At 51.1% G+C, this 15,535-nt stretch overlaps 1 protein-coding gene across 1 annotated transcript; it reads right to left on the bottom strand.

The window, feature by feature from the left end:
- Positions 1–400: 400 nt before the first annotated feature.
- PRSS55 (serine protease 55) lies at positions 401–13,292 on the bottom strand. Its single transcript, XM_045831374.1, is given in 5 exon segments — positions 401–721; positions 9,046–9,188; positions 10,547–10,797; positions 11,869–12,061; positions 13,238–13,292. Coding segments are annotated over 5 exon segments (963 nt in total).
- Between the last annotated feature and the right edge of the window lie 2,243 nt (positions 13,293–15,535).

The following is a 15,535-nucleotide window of genomic DNA, read 5'->3' as shown; positions in this document are numbered from 1 at the left end:
TGTCCATGGGTTACTCATGTATGTTCTCGGACCCCTTGACCTTCTTTCATTCAGTCTCTCCCTTCCCCTGCCCTCTGACAGCTGTCAGTCTGTTCCATGTGTCCATGCTTCTTTTTTCTCTTTCATTTGTCAGTTTATTTTGTTTATTAGATTCCACGTGTAAGTGAAATTATATGGTATTTGTCTTTCTCTGACTGGCTTATTTCACTTAACATAATAATCTCCAGGTCCATCCATGCTGTCACAAAGGGTAAGATTTTCTTCATTTTTTATGGCCGTGTAGTATTCCACTGTGTTAACCACTTTTGTTTCTGGCCCTCAGCTCTGAACTGCAGGCAGTCCCTCTGCTGGTGGCACACTCTCGCACACCCCCCTTGGTGAAGGAATAGCCCCTCTTTTATTATCGGTAGAAAATGGCCTAGAACAGCATGTAGGACAGAAGGCAGAGCAGGAGCCGGAGTCTGGGGCTGCCTGGCTCTAGGGACCCTGGGGCCCGGGACCCCACCGGTTTCCGTAGGGAAGGAACTCTCATCATCTGAGCTTTGTAGGGCCTTCCCTCCATCTCCGTCACCTTCTTGATCCAGGGGCTGTAGTTTTCTAACAAGGTGTAGACTCCTGGGGTGTCCTTCTGTCCACAGCTCTTTCCCCAGCTGACGATGCCCACCTGGTACCACTTCTTGTGGGATCCCGTGGTACAGACGAGAGGCCCCCCACTGTCTCCCTGTGGGCAGAGAACACAGTTCAGAGGCAAGTCCCATTCTAAACTGTCCATTTGTCTGTGCACTGTCACTGATGCAGGAGGACCCGCTGGCCTCCCCTCCTCCGGGCTGCGGGAGGAAACCTGTCACGGCTGACTGCCACCCGCCCCCTCCCAGGCCTGAGGGAGAGGGGCGCTGCTGCAGGCTGGATCCAGGAAGTGCGGGCTGCCAGGCGTGGGCGGTGGATGGGACCGGGCTGAAGAGGGAGGAGGGGGAGGAGGAGGAGGAGGAGGGAAGGGCCTGGTGAAAATAACTCCATTTGCAGAGGGAGCTAGGAGATGAGTGAATACGCAGAGGCTGAGAGAAGAGGGGGGACTTGTTCTGTGGGGCCTCGCAAGACAGAAGCTCTGAAATCTAAAACAAAACAAACAAAACTAAACAAAACAAGACAAAAGCAGACTCAGAAACAGAGACCAAAGGGTTGGTTATGAGAAGAGGGGGTGGGGCGTGGGTGAAGAGGAGAAGGGGATGCAGTCAGTCACACTGTGCTACATTGACACAGTGACGGATGACTGCCGGAAGCAGCGGGTGATCACACTGTGTTAAGGTGAGAACATGTGCAGTTACTGTACTGTACACCTGAAACCATCATATCCAATACAAGACTGTATACCAACTATACTTAAATAAAAAGAATGAACTTGAAAAAATTATAAAGTGTTATGTAAAATCAATGATTTACCTCAATATATTTATAGCTAAAAGTATAGTAGCTGTTTATTAAACATTAGGCATGGTTTGGCAAAGAAAAAAAGAAAGGGCCAGAGAGAGAAGGAAAGAAAAACAGGAGTGTTGTTAGGGTTGTGGATATGAATGTGATGGGCTTCCAGAGGCCTGAGGGGGAGGGTTGCATTCTCTGGTGGGGGTCTGTAGAGGGGAGGGGTCAGCGAGGTAAGATTTCTGTATGTGTGCCCCTCCAGGGTAGAATCATGTGGGCCTGCCTCACATGATTTATATAGAAAATATGGACCAGGTCCCTACAGTGCGGCACACGCATGTGTGGCTTCCTTCCGTCCATTTGATGCAGGGAACATGACGCTTCGGGGCATCCAGGACTTGCTCGGGGTTCCAGAGGAGCCCGGCCGGGGTTGGAACCAGGGCCTCCTGACACCAAAGCACGTGTTCCCTCCTCCTTGCCACTCCCTTCTCAGTGCGGTCATGGCCTGGCTGCAGTCACTCAGGCTGTCTGCTGTCAGTGGGGAGACGGCCCTGGCCCTGGCCACACACAGATGACTCGGAAGATTAGAGCATTGTAACAATTCTGATGGGGGAGGAAGAGGTGGGGGAGGGGGAGGAAAGATAACATTTCCCGGACATTCCCAAAACACGTGTTAGCCCCTTAATTTTTTCCCCTCACCGACCCCATCACCTTATATTTCTGAGGTAGGTATTTTGATTCTTGTTTTATAATTACAAAAGGGAAGGTCAAAAAAGGCTGATCACTCCGATTTCACCAATTTTTGTTGAGGAAAAACTAATTGTGAGGCAATTGGGATGGAAGGCCTTATGGTCTAGTTTGGCGGGGGGTAAACATGTAAACAGACAGGATTCACTGTGTTTGACGAGGCTGGAGAAGTATGAACGAAGATGGAAGCGGAGCAGAGAGGGGGAGGAACTGACTGTGTTGGGGAAAACGCTGTCGGAGCAGGCTCCAAGGCGTTTCCTCTGAAGGAGGAACAGGAATTTGACAGCGTCTGTAGAACCATTTAGAGAGGAGTTCGACAGGAGGTAGAGACGCTGGTTAAGACAAGGCGAAACAATGAGGGTCTGAAGGTCAGGGTGGGGAGGGATGGGGTGAAACCCACACGATCTGATGACTGGTGACATGGGACATGGATGGTGGTCACTTGTTCCGAGGTCACAGAGTGTGGTTAGGAGAGATTAGAGTGCAGGGGAAGATAAAGAAATTGTATTCAAGCGGAGTTTGGGTTGACTTTGGAACAAACGCACCCCCAAATAGAGGGTTAAACAGAGCAGAATTTACAGAGGTCAGAGCTCAAGGACACCCGGTCAGTGGGGGCCAAAACCAAAACGACCTTTTCCAGTACAAACTGCTGCCTCTCCCCCTTGTCTATTTTTCACAGGTGGGTGTTTTTCTTAGTCATAGGGCAAGAACCAAATCAACAGTTCTACTCACATAGCTCCTTCCACAAATGAGGTTTTTATCATACCCTTCTATTTTGTCAAGGCATGTATGTTATACAATTTTTATTAATATGTTGCATTGACTATTTATGCCCTTAACAAGGAGAGCATTTCTTGGGCAAACAATCTTTTATAAACCTCAATTTCCATGTCATTAAAATAGAGATAATACCAACTACTTCCCAAGATTGTCAGCAGGTGAAATTTTAAAAAACTCTATAAATCACTCAGCACGGAGCAACTGCTACATAGTCAGTGTGCCAGAAGTGCATTAGTATTGTCACTTTACCCTTACACATGACAAACATCACTTGTGCACTCAGGGAACAGAGATTCCCTCCAGGGACCGCCGAGGCCTGAGAGGAGCATCTGTAAATACACGTCTCTTTATGCACAAAACCTTGACATTTTTTCTCTGCCTCTTAAAGAAGGCAAGGATTGTCCCAAAGGAGGAACTGGTCCCAGCTGGTAAGGACCCAATACTGATGGTGGCCCATCCTAAGAAACACTGTCCTCCAAGGACTAAGGCTGGTAGCCAAGGACCCGTCTGGTTAGAAACACACTGACCACAAGAGCCTCCCCAGTTCACTGCTGTGAGCTAATTACACCATGTGGTCACTCCTGTGTTTTGAGGGAGTAGGGGCTTGGATAGAAGATTCCAGCCTGAACCTGCCCTTCCCTAGACTAAGGGGCAATCACTTAAAACCTAAGTCCCTGTTTTCTCATCTGTTTAAACAGGGAGAGTGAGACCTGCGCACCCAGCCAATCTTGCAGGACAGTGGAGAAAATGAAATCACTGAATACCGGTGAAAGAACTCTGAAGTTATCACACTGCTTCAGGTCCATTCAGACAGTGGAGGAAATGATTGTTGATTAAAATAACCATGTTTTCTCATCTGTGAAACAGAGTTTTGATTACATACTTTTCTATATCCCTTTCCAGCTCTGAACGTCTGTGATTCTAAAAGTCTAAGACTCTGTGGGCTGAGGTAAGACCTTCACGCAAGTGTAGTGAGGGATGCACAGGAGACAACACCGTGGCAGGTAGCCCGGGACAGTGAAGCCACTCTCCATGGCGCTGTGATTAATGATGGACACCTGCTGTTACACATTCGTCCAAACTCACAGAACGACCAGAGCGCCCCTAGTGTAAACCATGGACTTTGGGTGATACTGATGTGTCGATGTAGGCTCACCAACTGCAAGCAGCCTCACTCCCTGGTGGCGACGTTGATCGTGGGGAGGCGGTGCCTGTGTGGGGGCAAGAAGTCCGTGGGAAGTCTCTGTCCCTTCCTCTCACTTTTGCAGTGAACCTAAAAATGCCCTTTAAAAAAGTCTTAAAAAAGTAGTTCAGGTCTAAATCCAACTCAGCTTGACAGCCCCATCACCAAACTGCCCAACAGCCCAGTTGGCGGCCGGCTCGTGGCCCTGCTGTCCCTGCAGGTCTCCGCCTCCTGCAGACCTCTCTTGGGTGTCCCTCTGCCGGGGCTGGCTTGCTGACAGTAAGCTGCTGGCTTCCTTGGAAAGTTCGTGTTCTCGACAAACATTTGTTGAGCATTTTTATGTGCCGAGCGCTGCACTAGGCCTCAGGAATTCACACGTGGATAAGGCAACATTTCTGCGAGGGCTGGGGAGACAGGGCACAGACAGGGCTGTCCCTCATCCCTTGTGCCTGTCCCTCGTCGCACCTGCTGTCCTAGAGGCTGCTGGTCCTTCACCCAAGCATCGCGTTCCTCGAGGGGGGTGGGGGGGGTGGGGGGGGAGTATGGCTGATTTTATGTTTTGCTTGATGATGCCACTTAAAATGGATTATTTTTAAAATGGAAAGTTTCTTCTCATAGTATAACCTTAGGGGATTACAAAGAAGAAAAAGCTCTGGGAAAAGTAAACAAAAAAAAAATCCAACTGGTTTTCATTTCTGCATTTATTTTTAATTTGTATTTTAAGCATAGCATAATCTTCCTGCCATTATTTTGAACATAGTTAAATGTCATCATTATAAAATGATCATTTCCCTTAATTATGTGATTCGTGCTTTTTAAAAGTTTGCTAAATTTAAAAGTGTGATTTTACTTTTAAGGGCAATTACTTTTAAACCCTGGGAGACTTTCTGCTTGGTTCCTTTGTTTTGCGGTGATGATAATACTGAATAACTTCAGAAAAATTCCCTTGATGGGATCGCTGTCAGCTTGTTGTTGACACTAGGAAGCTCTCTAAACAAAGAGCAAAGCTTTTCATTTCACAACTTACAAAAAAAAAAAAAGGCTTAAGCCTATAATAGCACCTTTATTTACAGCACTCTCAGTAATAGAGAATTAATTTTAGAAGCTGGCAGTAAAGTGCAGGGGAGAGGCTGAGACAAAAATCCGAGACTCCAGCGGGTAGCCCCAGCCATCAAAGCAGAGGGTGCAGAAAATGTCACCAAACATGGCGCTCGATTATTTTAAAGTCTGCCGCAGTTGGTTTGGCCATCTGAATGCGGATGGCGCGGACTCACAGAGATTGAAAGGAGAGGTGGGTGTGTGGGTGGGGCCTGATCCTGTACTCGTGGGTGAGCAGCAGGAGAGACACCTGGCACAGCCTCACTGACCGCCCTGTTCACCTCTCCACACCCATCTCGTCGCCTCTGGCTTCCGAAACATTGGAATTTCCCTGAACACATGCTGCCGTTCCAAGCCTCTGCGATTTCCCCCACACTCTGCCTGGAATTCTCTCTTTTAACCGCACCGTCCCTTCAGTGCCCTGCCCCCTTTCCTGCTGCTCTGGGAGCTTCGGTCTCCTGCTCCAGGACAGACCGCCTGCTCCCTGGGTCTATGGCATGGCGACGATCCGAGGTCTTCCCTGAACGCCAGTGTTTGGGAAGCTTTGTCTTCTGTGGTTTTTATTTCGGATGTAATCATAGCTTCATATGCACGTGTAGGAAATGATACAGAGAGATTCTATGTACCCTTTTCATGTTTCCCCCAGGGACAATATCTTGCGAAACTGCAGTACACACAGCACCACCAGCAGAGAGGCCTTGGTACAGTCCGACAGGAGAGCTCGTGCATCACCGCAGGGATCCCTCCACTGCCCTTCCTGCTCCAGACCCACGCCCTTCCCAGCCCCAGCCCTTCCTTAGACCCCTGTGGCAACCGTTGATCTGTTCTCCATTTCTGTAATTCTGTCATTTCAAGAACGCTACGTAAAGAGAATCATACACAGTGAAGGTCGTATAAAGGGGTGGGACGTTTGGGGCTTGGTTTAGCTCACACAGCACGAGTCTCTGTAGACCCATCCACGCCATTGCGACAATAGTTGTTTCTTCTCTTAGCTGAGTGGTATCGTGTGCTGTGGGTGTGCCGCGGTTTAACTATCCACGTCTCGAAAACCGTGTTTCCAGTTTGGGGGTATTATGAGTAAGTTGCTGTGAACACTCCTGTACAGGTTTTGGTGTGGACTCACGCCTTCATTTCCTGAAAATAAATGCCTAAGAGCGGCATTTGGTTACTATGCAGTTACTAGACGGTTATTATACGGCCAGAGCACGTTCAGTTTGTTCAGAAACTGGTGAACTGTTTTCCAGAGTGGTTAGGCTATTTCAAAGTCCCACCAGGTGGGGGATCCAGTTTCTCAGCATTCTTGTCAGCATTTGGTGGTGATGTTATTATTTCTACTATAACTATTATTAGTATTGTTATTATTTCATTTCAGCCATTCTGAGAGGCGTGTAGTGATGTCTTACTGTGGTTTTAATTTGCATTTGCTTAACGGCCTCTACATTGAAGATCTTTTCATGTTCTTATTTGCCGTCAGTATATCCTCTTTCGTGCATTGTCTGCCCATGTCTTTGGCCCGTTTGGTAACTGCCGGGTTTGCTTTTCTGCTGTTGAGTTTGAAGTTCATTGTATATCGTGTCGTTCCTCTGTGGATATTTCCTCACGATCTGCAGCTCATCTTTCCATCCTCCCGATGGGGTCTTTCACAGAGAGAAATTTTTATTTTTATGAGGTCCGGTTTGTCAATTTTTCCTTTTCCAAGTTACATTTTTGGTGTCATTCTACATCCAAAAGATTTTCTCTGTTTTTTTTTTCTTAAGAGTTCTTACAGTTTTGCATTTCAGTGCACAATCCATTTTGAGTTAAGTTTTAATTGAATTTATTCTAGGAATATGGTTCTCAATTTTTTTTCTTAAAAAGGATCCTTTACTCAAATTTTCAGCTTTATTTTTTCTTATTTTGTGCTTCAATAAATTGAATCCATGTATGTTAGTGCAACTCTCTGTTCCGGTTAAGACAGACCCTATCTGGAGTATTGCCTTGAGTATTGGGTTACAAGACTCTGGCTCTCTTTTAAACCTTGTTTTAACAGGCCTGTTATGATACTGGAGTGGGGGGAGGGGGTACCAACTCTGCACTGTCGGGTTGGGGTGGAAGTCCAGGCTGCCCACTCAGGCCAGTGGTGACGCCAAGGGGACGGGCAGGAGGGCCCAGTGACACCTGAGTATGGTGGAAGCCCAAGGTGCTCAGGGACACCAAGCGGGGCAGAGGATGGCTCCTCACTCCGAAGGGTGGTCAAAGTCCCGCTCTCCACTCAGTCTGCCCGGACAGCAGCGTGGCAGGCAGCGAAAGGGGCAAGTCAAGGCTGCCCGCTTGGCCTTGGTGGATGGGGTGGAGGGCTGCGGTATTTTCCTGGTATTTTGCTGGAACAGAAGGTTCATGGTCAGAAAGTTCCACCTTGCTAGGTTGCCCCTCTCCTGGTCCAGAGAGCGGTGTTTCTGTTTTCATTTTGTTCAGGTTATATTTTGTCTTCGTCCATGGGCATTTCTGGGTTGCGGGTTTCTCTAGCATCCAATCTGATACATATAAATGGTAAAAATAAAACCCAGGGAACTTGCCGCTCCGTCATTCTTTATATATGAGGTGTCCAGTCAGTCCATCTTCTCTCCACCTCCTAGGGCCTTTGTTTTTGTTTTACAATACAAGGTCCAGTACTTTAGCTGTTCTTCATGGGACAGATTGTCAGAAATGTGTTTAATCCAGCTTGTCCAGAACCAGAAGTACCCACTCTCCTTTCTGCTTTACAATGTTTAAATTGTCCAGAATGTGAGAAAAACAAAAGGTTCCTGAGATGTCAATTCTATCTCTCTGTTCGGTCCTCACAGCATCCACCACGTGGGGACTCCTTCTGAACCCAGTGCCTTTGCTGCGGAAGCCCACTCCCTGGTCTCAGAGCCACTTCTCCTCTCCCTCCAGGCCCCAGCCCCACCCCACAGTTCCCTCCAAGGCCCCACCTCACGGGCTGCCGGGGAACACGGCAATCTGCTGACATTAAACCAGGGTGGATACTCTCCCTCCCATGACACGGCCTCTCCATCACCCCACAGAACAGTGAACAGCTGCATCTGTGGGTTTACACCAACCGCCAGCTCCACCGTCCAGCCGGTGAGCAGGATGAGTGGGCTCGTCAGGGTGATCCCTCCCAGGTGAAGAAGGACCTTTGAACTTTAAAGATAACCCCCACCAATCATCCTTAGGGCCAGAGGGAGCTAATTGCTGAAGCTTTTCTATTTTTTTTCCATAGCGTCAACCAAAAAATGGTCTTCTTTTTCGATGTTTGTGTTCATTTTAGTAAAGAGATGCTAAGCTATCAGACTGTGGTTGAATGAAACCCACGTGCATTGTGCAAGACATCACAGCTGGTTACCCCCCTGCCTGCCCAGGAGACCGTGGGCTCCCTGAGGTGAGAAACCCCATCCCATTCGTGGCTGAATCCCCTGGGCTTACTATGCCCGACGAAGATCTCTAAATTGCTGGGTAAGAATGATTCTCTGTGTAGACCTCATACGCTCCTTGGCTTTTTGTTTAAGAAGTCCCTGTGATGGGAAAAGTCTTGGAGCTCTACTTATCTGTGTACCTGGAGAAGACCCGAAGTGCGATGCAGGGTCGCTGCCTCCCGACTCCCAGCATGCACTGATGTCCTAAGGACCTGACGAGGAGCACCACCCACTCCATGTCCCTGTCCCCGTGGCCACGCCCTGTCTCCTGCACATTTCCCAGACTCCTCATTTATTCCCAGTGGCAAGAGGCTACCCTTGCACCGGCAGCCCAGGGCCAGGGTGGCTGGGGGCTGTAGAGGGAGGGAGGAGAAATCCCCTGGTTACCTGGCAAGAATCATAGCTCGAATTCTCATATCCAGCACACAGCATGTTTTTGGTGAGCTTTGGAAACACCTTTGAACATTTCTCCCAGTCCATGATGATCATTGGCACCTTCATCAGGTCGGTTCCCATGGAGTTTTTGTCATCTGGCCCACGGAGAAAGCACATTGGAAGAGTCACTGGACAGCACTCTCCCCGCTTCCCCCCGTCAATTATGCAATGACTGTACCCTGGACCACTCTGGACTCCCTTGCATCCCACCGGCCCCTCACTCTCCTTCATCCTGGTCACCCTACGCAGCGTACTCGGTCCACACCCTGGGTTTTTCTAGAATGATTCTGCACCTAGTTGAATTAGTCCTCTCATTCTAAATCTTCTCCCTGCTTCTAAGAAGACATCCTGCTTGACTCCAACCAGCCCTACAGACTCGGCCCCTTGGAACTGGCTGTGGGTCCTTCCTCAGCATCATCCTGCCTGGTCATCCTACCTGCCTATCTCCACTCTTAGGGGGCAGTATGGCCCTTCCCTCACACACTCGCAGGGAGAAAGCATTCACATCCTACAGGAGAGGGGAGGTTGGCTGCGAGTCTTTCCAGGGAATTTCCCAAGGCCCTTTCCAGCCAGCTTCCAGGATTTCTCTCCCTCTCATTAACTGCGACCACACAGACACTTCAGAATTCTTCTCCTTGTTGAGTATTTTTTATTCGGGAGGCCTATTCTTCCACCTCCCGCTTTTGAGTGGTGCCCGGAACCCCAACCAGTCAGATGCCAGTTGCTCTCTAGCTACTGAACTCCTGAAATACTGGGCACTCTGTAGACCCCGGCTCGCTGCCAAGCACCCCTGTGGACCTAGGTCTCTCCCAGGTCTGAGAGAGTGCGGGCCATTTCCGCCCCCTTCCTGTTTGCTCTTGGTTTTGTTGTGTTTTCTTAGGGAGAGTCCAGGAAAGCTTCCATAATCCCTTTCTGCCCTGGTCCTGTTCCTCCTATTTGGCTAAGTAACAATGAAACAACAGGTAACAAGTAACAACAGATTCATTTCTGAGAGCCGCTGGGCAGCACTCCAGGGCCACCCATCTAGGCCGGGGCAGGCGTCTTGAATGCCTGTAGAAACCAGGCAGGAAACATCAATGTGTGATTCAAGGGAGACGTGAAAGAATCCAGAGCAGAGGGGCTCCTGGCAAACTGGAGGGTTTAAATTCAATGAAACAGACAAACAAGGCTGCTCTGTGCTGGCTCAGGGGCTGACCGCTCTCGGGGGCTGTCTGAGACCTGGCCTCACAGCTTGGGGCTCTGGGGAGATGCTTCCTTGGCCCTCGGACGAGTCTGAGACTGGGGCTCTGGGGCCCCTCGGGGTTTGCTCCAATGCAAGTCTTTTTCTTGCCGTGCTCCCCAGCCCCCTCTCCCTTTCACCCTCCTGTCTCCTTTAGATGGAATGGCTCCTCCTTAGAGCCTGTGATGCGGCTGCTCCTCAGCAGCTCTCGGAAGATGCTGTGCCATCACGTACCAGCTTTGGTCTGTCCCCATCCTGCCACCCAACATTCGCTCCACGTGGAGGGGCTGGGCCGCCTGGGCACGCAGATGGGTTCTTTCAGGCCGCTGAACGTGATGTACGAGCTCAACAGCAGCAAGGCGATGTCATTGTTCACGCTCACTTTCTCAAAGTCCTTGTGAACGACGATGCTGGTGACCTCCTTTACTTCCAGGGATGGACTCTGTAAGTCGTTGGTTCCGAGCACAACGTTCAGGTCTCTTGGTCTGGCAGCAGAGAACCAGAGAGGGGAAGGTGGGAGGGGAAGGAAAGCCACAAAGAACCCAGGAGTTGCTGTGCCCCCAAAACCTCCACGCCACAGGGTCCTAGGGGCTTGTGTGACGTGTTCTGTGGGGCTGTTGCAAGGAAGATGGGAGGAGCTGAAGAAGGTAGAAGGGGAGGACGACACTGCTGCCCAGCCCTGTCCCCGAGATGTGAAGGGGGCACCTCTGCCTGCTGGTACAAGGGCGGGACTCAGCTTTGGGCGCTCTGAGGAGCCCACAGAAAACCACTCGGCACAAATCAAACTAGCCCTCAGATAGGTCAGGTGTTATCACATCGATTTGCCTACCAGCACCTTAGAGACCCCAGCACAAAATTTAATCTGGACTGTCCCTGATCACACAGGAAGAATCGTCAGTATTAATTCCGGAATTCCCTCCAAGCAGAACGGCCAGGGACTGCCCCAAAGCCCTGGGGGGCGGGTGCTTCCCTGGTTACACCAGGGCGAGACTGTCCCCAGGTATCTGATTGACTCTGCAATGGCCAGCCTTGCTGTGTACTTTAAACTCTCTTGAGGTGGTGTAGTAGGCGTAGCAGAAGGCACCAGGGCAGGGCTCAGGATTTAAATCCTGTTTCTGCTTCCTGGGTGTGCACCTTGGGTGAGTCACCCAACCCTGTTGGACCTCAGCTTCCTCCTCTGTAAAGTGTGGTTGTTCATCCTCCCTGCTTCAGGGTGTCAGGCTTTCAGGATTAGGAGAAATTTCCTCCTAGAAGGACGTGCCTGTCCAAGGAGAGGCAAACGGACCAAGTCCTTTAGCTCCCCAGGCCACTGCTGTTCCTGGAGAGGGCAGAGGGCGATCTCGGGGAAGCCGTAGTTATCGGCCCCGGGTGACCACGAGCAGGGCACGGCAGAGTGTCAGCCTCGGGCTCACTGCCTGCTCATCCCCGGGGCCACCATGTCCGACTGAGGACCGCCCAGCCCGAGGGTTCCCCTTAGCGACCAGGTGTGGCTGAGTGTGGGGCGCTCCCGGGGCAGACAGTGCCAGAAGCAGCAGAGATGGGTTCTCAATACTTACTGCAGTTTCCCACTATGTACGCAGTGAGCAGCAGTGACAATCCACCACTCGTCGATGATGGTGCCTCCACAAAAATGTTCATTTCCTGCCTGAATACTCACCAGCCACGGGAACTCACCCACCTTAGCCTCCTTCCCCTCTATGATTCTGGAGTACTGAGGTCCTGCCTCAAAAACAGGCCTTTCACCGCACTCTGGAGGAGCGGAAGTGGAAGGGAGGGAAAACACTTATCAGGAGGCTTCTAAGTATCCATCATTATGCCCATCCTAGACATAAAGAAACGAAGGCTGGCCCTGGGCAGTGCCCCAGGTGCACGACTAAGCCAGCAGATGCTGTATTTTGCTGCACAGAGCCTGGGGCATGGGTCAGCAGTGTTGGCTCTGTGCCCCTCCAGCACCGTGGTTTCAAGGCAGGCCGCTTCACCGAGCTTCTGTCTGCGGTCATCCGAGAGAAATCAAAGGACAGTATTTGTCCAGCATCAACTATGGAGTGGTAGGCAGAGTGACACTCCCCAAAAGATATCCATTTCCCATTGGACCATGTCTTAATGGATATTGCCTTATACGGAACAGAGATTTTGGAGATGGGATTAAAGTTGCTAATGCACTGACTTTAAAATGGGCAGATTGCCCTGAACAATCTGAGTGGGCCACAGGTAATCCTGAGGGTCCCAAACAGCAGTAGGGGGAGAAGAAGAGAGATGTGACTACGGGGAAAAAGCACAGAGAGGTGCAATGTCACTGGCTTTGTAGGTGGAGGAAGGAACCACAGCTGAAGAATATGCACGACCCCCTAGAAGGTAGAAGCTGCGAGGCAAAGACTCTCCCCAGAGCCCTGGACAGGGATGTGGTCCTGCTGACACCTGGGTCCCTGCCCCGTGAGACCCAGGTTGGATTCGTAGCCAGCAGAACTGATGGTGAGGTAAGACATTTGTGTTGATTAAGCTACCACATTTGTGGTAGTTGGTTATAGCAGCCATAGGAAACTAGAACGTGAGGGAAGCCACAGTGGTCCCCAGCAAGGGCCTGAAACTTCCGGAAGCCCTGAACTGTTCTGGAACATTCTTTTCCAGGCAGAGCAGCTCCATTTCCTAGGAGGCTAAGAGCGAAGGCTGTGGCCGCCTGTGCAAAGAGAAACCTGCCCTCTGGACAGAGTCCCCGCCCAGCTCCTGGGGAGGGGACACTCCGTTAATATGCTTTGAGCAGCCTCCCAGTGGCCGACTAATTAGTTAATGAGCTCACTAGTCGACTCTCTCCTTTGGTCCCTAATTCCCACCACTGACTGGGCGAAGGGCACATGGGCAGGGCCACTTCAAGCCCGGCCCCGCCTGGGAGAGCCGCTCTGGCCACTGAGGGAAGGGACGACATACCGGGATATGCACCCTGAGCTCGGGACACGAGCAGCAAAACTGACAACAGGAGCATGCCCTCGGCTCGGCTGTGGGCCTAGGAGGTGATGGAGGCCAGGGCTGAGGGGAGCAGCACTGCGGAAGCCTCTCTTCTTATAGCCGCCCCCCGGCGATGTCACAATGGACTGTGTGTGCCTGAGAACTCAGCTCGGGCAGGCTCCTCTCCTTCCATTCGTTTCTAATGGTTGCACAGAGGGACCTCGTCCTTGAAGCCGTCTGGTCCACGAATCCCTTCCCGCCGACCTGGGCACAGCCCGCCCTTCACCAGGTCCTTGGTGGGCTCCTTGCTTTTGGTCCCTGTCGTAAGCAGCCTATTGTAAGGCTGCATCCAATGCCACCTCTTTCACAGAGCCTGTCCTGTCAGCGGTCCTCTGGGGATGTGTGCCTGGGGCCGAGCGAGGGGTGGCCAAGCTGGCCGCTGGGGCTGAGGAGCCGCTCCGGAGGCCAGGAGGCCTGGAGGCCTGTCCCAGCACTGCCGCCTGCAGTGGTGCGGCTGCCTCGGGCCTGGGGCCGCCGCCGCCATGGACCTCATGGGCTGGGTTCAGAGGCTCCCGCTTCCTTCATGCCCAGCCCAGCCCAGCAGGTGACAATCCCTGCTCCCACTGCTTTCTGGGGTTATTCCACAGGACCCCCACATCTCCAGAGAAGCCTTTGACCATTACTAAACATGCAAAGGTCAGACGCACAGATGTAAGTGCCTGGCCCGTGGCTTCCCCTTACATCAGCAGGTTTGGTCAGCAGTCACGGGTTTGGACCTTCCTGCATACCTCGTACTTGCAGCGCTCTGACTCAGGCAGACCTCGGGACGTCCGCAGGAAGGCCCTCCCCGCCACCACCACCGGGCAGGCCCCATGGTGGGAAGTGAGTCACATGCTCCTTCCAGTTCCCAAAGGGCCACAGTCGTGTCCAGACTGCCGTGTGTACCCTCACCAGCCTGCTCTCTGGGGTTCCTCACCAGCAGAAAAGGGATAACAATCTCACGAGTAAAGTCAGAAAGCTCAAAACGGGATCACATGACTCAAGTGTGGCTACGCTGAGGGTGTGGCCCCAGCCACTTTCTCCTCACCACTTCCCTTCTCCCGCAGCCGCCACTCAGCACCCTGGTGTCCACTAAAAGGGGTGGAGCACTTGTTGAGTGGCCGTGGACAGTGACATCCTCGCCTGTTCTGAGTAATGTCCCATGTGCCTTCTCAAATAGAATATCCTGTCCCTGACAAAGGCCAAGCCTCTAACGGCATGGGGGTACAGGTCCCAAAGCATGACAGGTCACCTGGCCTAGTCCTGTGACCAGGAAGATCAGGGCCTTCCCTCTGCGCTTTCTTAGGACTCAGTTCTCTACCTCCCCTGGCCCTGCTACCCACTCCACCCCCAGCCAAATGCCTGCAGCTTCTCCTTTACTCATGTTCTGTTGGTTCTGGGGGTATGGAGGGGAGGAGAAGCCTGGGCCCAGGTCTGGTTGGGAAGATGGAGGATGACAGCTCATCTCACCCGTCAGGATGTAGGGACAGGCACAGCCACTTTAAATTGCTGCTTGTATTCTGGAAAAGCATCTGGACAAAATCACAGCCCACCTCTAGGAAGATTCATTTCCTACTGGGTCTGTATATCTCCTATTAACATGACCTGGGCCCTGTTGCTTGTGAAATATTCATTTACAGCCCAGCATTTCTTTGTCAAGGTTCTCCACAATAACAGTGGACTATACCATGCCTGAACCCATGTGGAGGGGGTGGATGGGTGGGGACGAAGCCACCATGCCCAGCCACAACTCCAGAGGGCGCCATTCCTGTAGATTACAATGGAAATGGCTCCCCCGGAATTGGGAAGACATGGGGGCCTGGGTGTGGAGAGAAGCTCTATAAGGAATCTGTAGAAATGCAGAAAGGAAAGGAGGCACACAATAACATGGGTGGCCCAGGACTGCTACCTGGCTGGTGGTCCAGAGGCCCCCATGGTGGCATTAGTGTGGTGACTTTAGTTACCACCATCCAGCCAGGAGTTCTGTAACTTTGGTGTCAGACTAGGAAGCTTTCTCAGTGCAGATGAAGATTGCCAAATGTAGCAAATAAATACACAGGATGTCCAGTTGCATGTGAATTTCAGATCAAGAACACATTTTTAGTATATATATGCCCCATACAATGTTTGGGATATGCAGTAGATCTGCCTACTCATCCTGTATAGTTTGTCAATCACAGTATTTCTATATTCACCCTCCTTGTTATCTCTTAACTACATCTGTTTCTCTGCAACTTCATT

The sequence above is a fragment of the Phyllostomus hastatus genome, unplaced genomic scaffold (genome assembly GCF_019186645.2).
Source record: "Phyllostomus hastatus isolate PE091 unplaced genomic scaffold, TTU_PhHast_1.1 phas_contig_159, whole genome shotgun sequence".
Lineage (NCBI taxonomy): Eukaryota > Metazoa > Chordata > Mammalia > Chiroptera > Phyllostomidae > Phyllostomus > Phyllostomus hastatus.
Note: the sequence above shows the minus strand (reverse complement) of the source record. Positions and strands in the feature narration are given on the sequence as shown.